General features: G+C 45.7%; 1 protein-coding gene across 5 annotated transcripts in view; it reads left to right on the top strand.

The window, feature by feature from the left end:
• Positions 1–3,472: 3,472 nt before the first annotated feature.
• CENPI (centromere protein I) overlaps positions 3,473–10,713 on the top strand; it is a 62,202-nt gene continuing 54,961 nt past the window's right edge. For 4 of the 5 annotated variants that reach the window (XM_027837163.1, XM_027837172.1, XM_027837147.1 and 1 more), the window contains exons 1-3: positions 3,473–3,543; positions 5,722–5,918; positions 6,759–6,896. In XM_027837163.1, the coding sequence (XP_027692964.1) occupies positions 5,735–5,918; positions 6,759–6,896 (322 nt within the window). In that variant the 5' untranslated portion in view covers positions 3,473–3,543; positions 5,722–5,734. Of the gene's footprint in view, positions 3,617–5,721; positions 5,919–6,758; positions 6,897–10,713 lie in introns of all 5 variants that reach the window. The other variant, XM_027837156.1, reaches the window with a different exon arrangement.

Genomic DNA, 10,713 nt, shown 5'->3' with positions numbered 1-10,713 from the left:
AGTGCCGGGAAGGGAACAGGGTCTGGGGGGAGTGCCGGGAAGGGAACAGGGTCTGGGGGGGAGTGCCGGGAAGACAGGTCAGGTTATTTACAGAGCAGGATGTTGCACCCCACCCTTGAGGATTTCACCCAGGGTGTTGTAACAGCCGTTAGGGGAAGCGGAGCCAGAGGCCCCGGGGCGTGGTGCCCCTGGGTCCTAACGGAGGGTCTATCACAAAGGTAAGAAATACAAAACCCATTACAAATATGTAGTCATGTAAAACAAATGTCCAAGTTACCACGTTTCAAAAAGAAAAAGAAAAAATACACTTCAATCTGCCCTCAGAGTCCATTAGTACTCTATGTGGCGGTGTGTCCTTTGGAATTGGGGAGAGTCATTGTGTTGATCAGATTAACTAAGTCTTTCACCGTTGATTATCTTTATAACATTGCTGTCCCTGTGTATGTGGTTCTGCCCACTTCTCCATAAAGGTGACATCTGAACTGAATTAAGCATTGAAGGGAGGGGGTACAGTGAGAAAGGAGTACATTCCAGGCGTGGGAGACAATCAGTACAAAGGCTGGGAGACATGAAGAACAGAGAAAAGGTAGGTTGTAAAGGTGAGAAGGGGATTAATGGGTAAGAAGCCTGGAAAAGTAGGAGGGGGCCAGGGCCTCGAAGGCTTTCAAAGCCAAATAGAGGGGGGCAGCTAGGTGGTGCAGTGGATAGAGCACCAGCCCTGGATTCAGGAGGACCTGAGTTCAAATCGGACCTCAGACACATGATACTTACTAGCTATGTGACCCTGGGCAAGTCACTTAACCCCATTGCCTAGCCCCCCCCCCCCCCAAAAAAAAAGCCAGATAGAGGAACTTAGATTTGCTCCAGGAGGTAAGAGACCCACTGGAGTTTACTGAGGAGGGCCATGATTTGGTCAGGACTACATTTAAGGAAAATCATTTTGGCTCCCATGTAGAGGATGGATTAGAGACAGAAGAAATGTGAGGCAGGGAGACCACCTGGAGAGTGGCAGCCATAGTTAGAGGATAACAATGATGCTAACTAGTATTTATATCCCACCTTAAGATTTGCAAAATTCCTCACACATTAACTCCTTTGATTTTCACAATGACTCTGGTAGTTAGGTGCTAATATTCTCCCCCTGTATAAAGAGGTTAAGTGACTTGCCTAGGGCCACACAACTAAGTGCCTGAGGTAGGATCTGAACTCAGGCATTCCTGACTCCAAGCTCAACAATCTAGCCATTACTGTGCCACCTATATGGTGTACAAACATCTACAGAAGACTTTGAATTTCAGTCAATCAAAAAGGGTTTTTTTTGTTTTTTTTTTTTTGTTTTTCGAGACAGTTGGGGTTAAGTGACTTGCCTAGGGTCACACAGCTAGTAAGTGTCAAGTGTCTAGTCTGAGACTGGATTTGAACTCAGGTCCTCCTGAATCCAGGCCTGGTGCTCTATCCACTGTGCCACCTAGCTGCCCCTATCAAAAAGTTTTTAAGTGACTACTCTCCAACAGGCACTGTGTTTTGCACAATTACAAAGATTGAATCAATTCCTACCTGCAATATTTTTAAAATTTTATTTTTATTTTCTGTTCCAAATCCCCCCCCCCATATTTCCCCCTATCCATTGGGAAGGCAAGGATTATGATACACATTTGAAGTAATAAAAAAACATATTTCTGCATTAGTCATATTCCAAAAGGAAAAAAAAAAACCAAGAGAAAAAAAAACCATACCTCAATCTGCACTAAGTCCATCAGTTCTCTATGTGGAGGTGGATTGCATTTTTTTATCGAGTCCTTTGGAACTGTGGTGGATCATTGTATTGATCAGAATTACCAAGTCTTTCACTGTTGATTTTTGTTGTTGTTCAATTGCTTTTCAGTCCTGTCCGACTCTTTGTGACCCCATTTTGGGTTTTCTTGGCAAAGATACTGAAGCAGTTTGCCATTTTTTTCTCCAGCTCATTTTACAGATGAGGAAACTGAGGTAAAGAGTGTTAAGTGACTTGCCCAGGGTCACACAGGTAGTAAGTGTCTGAGGCCAGATTTGAACTCAGGAAGATGAGTCTTTCCGATTTCTGGCCCAGGACTTTATCCACTGTGGTCACCTAGCTGGCCGAGCCAGGCTGTGAAGGAGATTAAAAGCTATACAGAGGTGTTTCTATTTTATCTTAGAGAGAATAGGAAGTCACTGGAGTTGAATGAGCAGGTGACAAGGTCACCTGTGCTTAGGGAAGATTACAGCAGTGTGTAAGACTGACTGGTGTGTCAAGACAGTTGAGCCAGGAGACCAATTAGAAGGCTGTTGCAATCATCTGGGGAAGAGATAAAGAGGGTCTGAACTAAGGTAGTGGCTGTGTGAGAAGGGATTGGATGCTAGGTACGTCATGAAGTCTGGCAATTTATTTGATATGGGGTGACAGAGAGAGAGGAGTGCAGGACAGTGCTGAGATTATGAACCTGGGAAACTGGCAGGATGGTGATGCAGAAGTACAGCATCTTGGAAGAGGAATTTGGGGGGGGGAATCTGCCTTAGACATTTTGAGATCTGGTAGTCAACTACATAGAAATGATTGAACCCACGTGAACTAAACAGGTTACCAAGAGAAAGGGTGTAGAGGGAGAAGAGAAGAATGCTCAAGGCAGAACCTTAGGGGAATATCTATAGAGTTAGGGAGCATGATGAGCCAGCAAAGGAGACTGAGAGGGGAGCAGACAGGTAGGAGAACCAAGAGAGAATAGTGTCATGAAAATCTAGAGAGGGTGATAAACAATGTCAAACGCTGCAGAGGGGTCCAGAAGAATGAGGTTTGAAAAACCCCCATTAGACTTGGCAATTAAGAGATCTCTGATAACTTGAAAAGAGCAGCTTCAGTTGAATCATTAGGTCAGAAGCCAGACTGCAGAGGGATTAGAAGAGAGGTAAGCCGAGTATAGTTTTTTGAAGGGAGGAGAAATATAGCTTGAAGGGATGGCAGGGTCTACTGAAGAGGAGTGTTATAATTATAATTATTATTGTTGTTGTTGATCTTAAAGAATGGAGACATGGGTTTGTTTGTAGGTAACAGGGAAGGAGCCCGTAGGTAGGGACAACTGGGGATGGGAGAGACGGAGAATCTACAGTTATCTACTAGAAGATAAACTAAGAAAGGAGTCATTGGCAAGTCCCGCTATTAGACTCCCAAATGAACCAGATCGAGTTTGTGCCCGTCCCAGATTTTGAGAACATTCGAAAAACCGCAGTCCGTTGGGCCTCAACCAATCAAAGTCAAATCAGCTGAGCCCCAACCAATCAGAGGTCAGCAACCGATCAATTAGGCGCTTTCCACGCAATGGATCTACAGCTTTGGATCGACTTTTGCGCCTGCGCGTGCGTCTACGTTACCTAGGGAGCGCGTTCTCCCGCTCGCCCGCTCGCTCCGCCCCTCGGAGGCCTCAGTTTGGGCGCCCGAGCTTGCGCAAGGCGGGGCTCTCACTTTCGAATAGGAGAGTCAGCGCGGGAACAGTGCTTGGGGCGGTCGGGGCTAGCACTTGCTATCAGGTGAGCTAGCCCTGGCTTCCCCTTACCTGCTGCAGGGGGAGGGTGGTCATTATTGAAGAAGGCTGTTCCAAAGGTAGGAGGAAGGCCTTGGGGTCACGGGGGAGGGGGGGGCGGCGGCGGCCGGGAGGTGGGGAGTGGGCTGGGATTAGGCCTCCACTCGCCGCATCGCCACCCCACCCCCAACCCGTGCTTGGGCGGCTGGACGTGCCCAAGTGTCATGTGACCATCACGCTCGCCCCTTCCCCGCGGTTGCCCCCTCCCTTGCGCTCGCCCCTTCCCCGCGGTTGCCCCCTCGCGCTCGCCCCTTCCCCGCGTTTGCCCCCTCCCTTGAGCTCGCCCCTCCCCCGCGTTTGCCCCTCCCTTGCGCTCGCCCCTTCCCCGCGTTTGCCCCCTCCCTTGCGCTCGCCCCTCCCCCGCGTTGCCCCTCCTTTGCGCTTGCTCCTCAGGTCCGGCTCGCTAGCGTGGCGCGCTTGAACCGAGTCTCCCGGCACCCTCTGCTTCACAGGCTGCCCAGGTCAGCTGGGCAAAGGGCCACGAGACTTCCAGTCCTGTGCCGGGTTTAGAGACAGGGAGCTCTGTCTGTCACTGAACTGCTGGCCATCCAGCTGCTCCTCACACATGACTTTCTCCTTTGTGTGTTTGCATGGTTGTATCTTTCCCACGTGGGCAGCCAGGTGTTGCAGTGGATGGAGCTCCAGGCCTGGAGTCAGGAAGGCTCATCTTCGTAAGTTCAGATCCAGCCTCAGACACTTACTATCAGTGTGACCCTGGGCAAGTCACTTAGCTCTGTTTGCCTCAGTCTCTTCATCTGTAAAATGAGCTAGAGAAGGAAATGGCAAACCATTCCAGCATCATTGCCAAGAAAACCCCAAATGGGGTCACAAAGAGTCAGACGATAGAAAAACAACTGAATTACAAATCTAACCCATGTTCCTCCAGTATGCTCCTTCCTTCCCTGTGCCTTGTACTTTGTTCATCTCAGGTTTAGGCAGGTGCCAGGTCCTGCTTTTCCTGATTCCCTCCTACCTCCAGAAAATTTTTGACAGAGAATTGGCCTCGGTGTCAAAAAGACTAGCCTTTCACATGTGCACGCTAATACACACACACACACACACACACACACACACACACACACCCCAATCCTCTTATGATATTCTGGTTGTCACTACCCCAGACGACCCTCTATTGAGAGTCCTTTACCAGTTAAGTCATACTTCTTGTGAGATTAAAAAAAAATTGTGTTTACTCATCTGTATACTTATTATTCCCCTCCAGTAGAATGTAGGCTACTTGAGGGAAGGGATTGTTTCCTTTTTTTGTCTTTGTGTCTCCAGGACCTAGCCCAGAGTAGATGCTTTTTTAAACAAGCACCTGTCTCTAACCCTAGTACAGAGTAGGTGCTTTTTAACAAAAGCTTGTTGAGTTGAAGCGAATCAAATCTCTCACTTTGCCCATCTCTGAAAGGAATGACCCACGGACCTTTCTGACTCTGAGAATAGCCAGCATTTACACAGCTGTTTGAAGTGTTTTAGGTATGTTATCTCAGTCCTCACAACAACCCTGTAAGGTAGGTGCTGCTGTTGTCTCCATTTTACAGATGAGGAAACTGAGGCTGAGGGAAGGTAAGTGACTTTCCCAGGGTCGCACAGCTAAGGAAGTATCCGAGGCAGGATTTGAATGCAGGTCTTCCAGACTGCAAGTCCCACTCTCTCTCCGCTGAACCACCTAGCTGCCTCTAAAACCATTATCCTAAATTCCTTACCCAGAGCCTACTTTTACCTGTCAGTAAAGTGGAGATGCTAATCCTTCTATTGCCTGTCTCAATTTAAACTTGAGTTGTTGCCTGTTCAAAGGTCATGCAGTTGCACCTTTGGCAGTCTGGTTGTCTGTTGAGAAAACAAAGGCTGTGGATATTTGAGTCCACTTGGCCTTCTCTTTTGGCTTTTTAACCAGGAAGTTTTACCTAAGCAGATTGGGCAGGGGTGGGGGGGATGCTCGATCAAAGAAGATGGAGAGGAAGTTCAGTTCTGGAAGGGTGTCACAGCACTTGTGCACAGCCTTCGGAGGTGGCCTGTACTGTTACCTCTTGGAGGCCAGAGTTACCTGTAGTCTTTGTTGGTTGGGGCTATCTTGTGATAACGAAAAGAACATTCCACTTTAACACTTGTTTACTTGTAGAACTTCTGTGGTGATGTCTACTCGGGAGGCTGATTTATCACCAGTTATTCCTATTATACAAACCAATCCCTTAGCATGGAAAATGAGACAAATTACAAGTGGCTTTGTACCCTTAAACTGGAAATATGGACAGAATGACAAGGAAGAATTGGAATACGCCGAATACAACGAGAGTGAGGCTCTTTGTCGAGCGTTAGGTAAGTACCTGTGAGCCATGTAGCCTGCCCTGTATCCCTCCCCAATAATGTCTTTATTGTCTTTCTTTTGATGGTATTAAGTCGCTGCATGAAAACCACTTAAATGAAGTCATTTCTGGTCCTCTTAAGTTATCACTGTTTCTTTCAATACAGTATATAGTGAAACGAACACTGAATTTGGAATTGGAGGCCCAGGGCCATAACTCTGCTTCTGCTACGTTTTTATCTGTGTGAGCTTCTCTTCTGGGGACCTAAGAGTTAGACTGGATAATTTCTAAGGACCTTTTCAGCACAATGATATAACTACCTCTTTCCATGTTGATTTTAAATCAGAATTAAATTATTTTTATCATGACTGAAGACTACAGACTTCTAGAGATTTGTAGGAAGTTTTTGTGGTCAACTATTGCTATCCTAGAGGTCAGTGCTACCCTTATTCCAGATAGGATAAATCCAATAGCTCCTTTTGTTATCTTTTAACATTATGTTTTAACGTACTTTACCATCCACTTTCCTAATTCCCTTGTAGTGAGAGTTAGATGCAGAATTCCTGAGGTTACACATAGGACAGAGTCATCGTTTGTGAGAATAGAATTTGTGGCACAGTCAAGAGGTCAAATGGATAAGGCTAAAGTCATCAACATTTTTAACTTTTCAGGGACAGAATATTTTCCCAGTTTAAAAATGTGGTTGCTATAAATATATTAGAAATGTAAGGAGCAAAAAGAAGTTGTCATCATTCTGAGGCTAGCCTTATGAAGAATTCAAGATTGTAAGTCTGCTAGGAATGACCATGCACAATAAACTATGGTCTTCAGGGTTTCGCTTTCAATTTTCTAGAGCACATCAGGATGGTGAAGGAAAAAGGATCAGTGGAGGAGAGACACCTGCGCACTGTGGAAGACATTGCTTGGAAGTCTGGGTTAGCGCCCGAAGACATTGACACGCTGTTAGATGTGGTGCTGAGTGGCCCGTTTGGTATGTAGGGGCAAAGCTGACTTTGTGAGCAGTTTCCTAATGTTTATGCTCTCTCAACTTTGTAATATTGTCTTCCTTAGATTGTATTTCATTGTTTTCTAATTGATGATAAAATAGGCGTGTCTAATGTGGAAACTTTAAGGTGAGCATTTGTACACCTATGTGCCACACCCAAAGATAGTTATAGCCCTGATCTTGCCGTCACCCACAAATACACGACTTTCCTATTCAGGAGTTCTGAAACTACTTTATCTGACCATAATCTATTGACTTTTTACCTCTCCCTCTGCCTTCTCTTACAAAACTTCGCTCTTCGTCTGCGCCATGACCTCTAGTCTCTTTGTCCCTCAGTTTCTCTCCCAGGCCATCTCCCCTGCCCTGGCCACTCTCTTTCCCTATCTTGGTTCCCCTTGGTGAACCAACTCAAATCTCCACCGGCCTTTTCTTTTGAATCCCCAGTCCTCTTATATTGCTCATTACACCCTGTCAGGCCTCAGCCTTGCATCACGCCTGCCATTCACTGCCTCCACTCTAACATACGTGCTGCTGCGTGAAGGTGGAAAAAAAAACACACAACCATTCTAACTTGATTCACTACTCATTTATGATACACAACTTCAACTGGGCCCTCGTTGCTATTAGGCAATCCTGCTATACGTCCCTGATCAACTCTCTGTATCCTGCTCTCCACAGCAGCTCTTTCACACCTCTTCATCTCTTCTCAGGCTTCCCATGGCTCCTCTTCCCTTGGCTTCTCTTTCAGTTGAGAACCTTGCTTTCTTACAGAAAAATGGAGGCTATTTGCTGTGGGCTCCCTCTCCTCCCCTCATTCTCATCTCTTGTCATTCAGGTGCCTTCTACCACTCTCTCCTCTTTCACCCCTGTCTCATATGATGGGGTGGCCTTCCTTCTTACTGAGGCTAACCCCTCTACTTGTTCAAGCGATCCCATTCCATCCTGGTTCCAACAGATTGCCCCCTCTGTCATCCCCACTTTCTTTTATTTTCAATCTTTCCCTGTCTACTGACTCATTCCTTGCTTCCCACAAACATGCCCATGTCTCCTCCAGCCTGAAAAAATCCTCACTTGATCCTTCCATCCCTGCTAACTATTGCCTTATATTTCTTCTACCCTTTGTGGCTACACTCCTTGAAAAGGCCATCTACAATACATGCCTCCACTTTCTCTGCTTTCCTTACACTCTGGCTTCCTACCTTATCATTCCACTGAAACTGCTTTCTCCAAACTGAACCACTCTCTTAGTTGTCAAATCCATTGTCCTTTTCTCGATCCTCATTCTCCTTGATCTTTCTGCAGCCTTTGACACTGTTGATCGCTGTTTCCTTCCTGATATTCTCGTATCTCTAGGTTTTGGGCACACCACTCTTTCCTAGTTCTATCTATCCGACCACTCCTCAGTCTCCTTTGGTGGACTTCTTCCAGATCACACCCTCATAATTATAGGTGCCCAAAGGGGTCTGCCCTGGGCCCTCTTCTCTTCTCCCTCTATACCACTCTACTTGGTGACCTCCTCAGCTCCCATGGATTTAATGACCATCTCTATGCTGATGATTCTCAAACCTACCCATCCTGCTTCAATCTCTCATCCCAACCGCCTTTGACCTTGTTCAGTGTCCAGCCGATGGACCAACTCAGTGGGTTCCCAATACCACCGCAAATCACTGTTGGGCAACAGGTATTTTGTCTCCAGTTGACTGTTTTTCTGTGTGGATTTCTGGGAGTTTTGATCTTTTTTGAGTGGTTGTGGATTTGACTGAGGAGTTCCTGTAACAACCTGGAGCTTAATTCGATCAGATGTGTCACATGATTTGAAAACCAAAGAATCTAAAGTACGTTAGTGTCTGGCGGATGTCACTCTCTTCCATTTGAACAGCTTCCGTATTAGTAGCCAAGACCTTTTTTTCAGCACTCTGCTGCCATAGCAGTGTCTTGCTTCTGGCTGGCTTTCAGTCGAGGGTTGTTGAATAAAGTTGTCTTTGTGGCTGCATCTGTCATGGACTCTGGGATGATCTTTCCATGTACACAGGAAGCACCTTGTTTGAAGTAAAGCTTGAAGACTACATTTTGCTTTGCAAGGTCCAGTGCTTTTCTGTAATCAATAAACACGGTGAGATCTTGCACGCTTTATTATTTGATCAATTTTGTTTAACTTCCAGCAACTTTATAAGCGTTTACATGTATGAACAAGAACATTGGAGGGTAGAAGCAAGAATAAAAAAGCCCCAGAACATTTGACTGAGATGCCACAAAGTGATTGTAAATGATGATACCTGCAGCTGTAACTTTTGTCATTTACCTGTTTGTACGTATTATTATTTTGTTGTTGTTCGGTTGTTTTTGGTCACGTCTGACTCATCATGACGCTGTTTGGGCTTTTCTGGTTTGCCATTTCCTTCTCCAGCTTGTTTTACAGATGAGGAAACTGAGGCAAACAGAGTGCCCAAGGTCACACAGCTAGGAATTGTCAGAGGCTGGATTTGAGCTCATGAAGACTAGTCTTCCTGACTCCAGGCTTGAGGCCACCCAGCTGCCCCAACTGCCTGTTGTTCAGTTGTTTTTCAGTCGTGTCCGACTTCCAATAGATCTTTAAATAAATGAAGATGAACAGGTGGAAAAGCATTTAAGTGCTTACTCTGTGCCAAGCACTGGGCTAAGATCTTGGGATACAGTGAGCAAAGTCAGATAGTGCCTGCTCTCTTGGAGCTCCCATTCTCATGGGAAGATAACACTTATATGAGAGATTGCAGCTGCAAGTCAGGTGGAAAGACTCCAGTCAGTGGTTCCTCAGGTGCATCAGCAAAGTAGATGGGAATGCCGCTTTTTTAGTGTCATTTCCATTAATAAACTCTGCTGCATTGATAGTGCCAAGGACTTTGGCAGGCTGTGGATGCACGATCTTTGTTTGGGGACGACGGGGGGAGGATTATGTTGCTGTCCAGGGCTGTAGCTTTGGGTTTAACGGCCTGTAGGTGGCACTTGGTAGTGGTGGTTACCTAGATAGCAGGCCACTTCTCCACAGATTTTTTGTCTCTGGGATGTGTCTTTGATTCTCTACATATACCTTTCCATCGTGTGTGTATCTGAAGGTGTGGTCCGTTCTAGAAGCTCAAGCCTGCCTGTTCCTTTCTCATTTTTTTCATCGAGAATGCCCTTGTTACACATGCACATCATTGTCATAGAAAGTAACTTTGTGTGGCAGTGCTGATGTCCACCTGATCATTCAGTATCTTCCCCTTTTTCTGATACCTTGGAAATCAGTGCCTCAGTGCTTTGGAAATTGTGTCACCTCCAGATTTCTGCTTCGTCTGCTTGGGCTGGTTCAGCTGGCAATTCATCGTAGCACTTTGGGATCCAAGTTGTTAAGAGACCAAGGGAGGTGATTCCATTGTCATCAGTGATGAAAATAGATGATTAGAGAAATATTGGCAGAGCCAGTAGGCTTTTTCCATCTGTCATCCTTCCAGTTTTCCTTTATAAACATTCTTCAGATGATCTAGCTTAGTTGGGTCACATTCAATGCTTTATGCAAACGCGTTTTTGTCTCTACCTTTCTTTTGATGTTCATAATCTTACACACAACCCCCCATAGACCCCCTAATGAGACTTTGCAAATCTGTTAATATTCTAAAGCCGCAGCTTAAATAGGTTGGCTGAGCTGTTCCATTTGCACACAGTTATCTTCTCATCTTTATCTTGTAGTTTCGTATTAACTTGGCCTTTTGTTCTACCTGGTTGATTTGATTATAAAATGACTCTCATGTGGATAATCAGCTGTATCCTGCCAGGTTATAGTCAG

This window comes from Vombatus ursinus, unplaced genomic scaffold, assembly GCF_900497805.2.
Source record: "Vombatus ursinus unplaced genomic scaffold, bare-nosed wombat genome assembly UNPS02004533.1, whole genome shotgun sequence".
In the NCBI taxonomy this organism is placed as follows: Eukaryota; Metazoa; Chordata; class Mammalia; order Diprotodontia; family Vombatidae; genus Vombatus; species Vombatus ursinus.
This window is presented reverse-complemented; position numbering and strand designations above follow the sequence as displayed.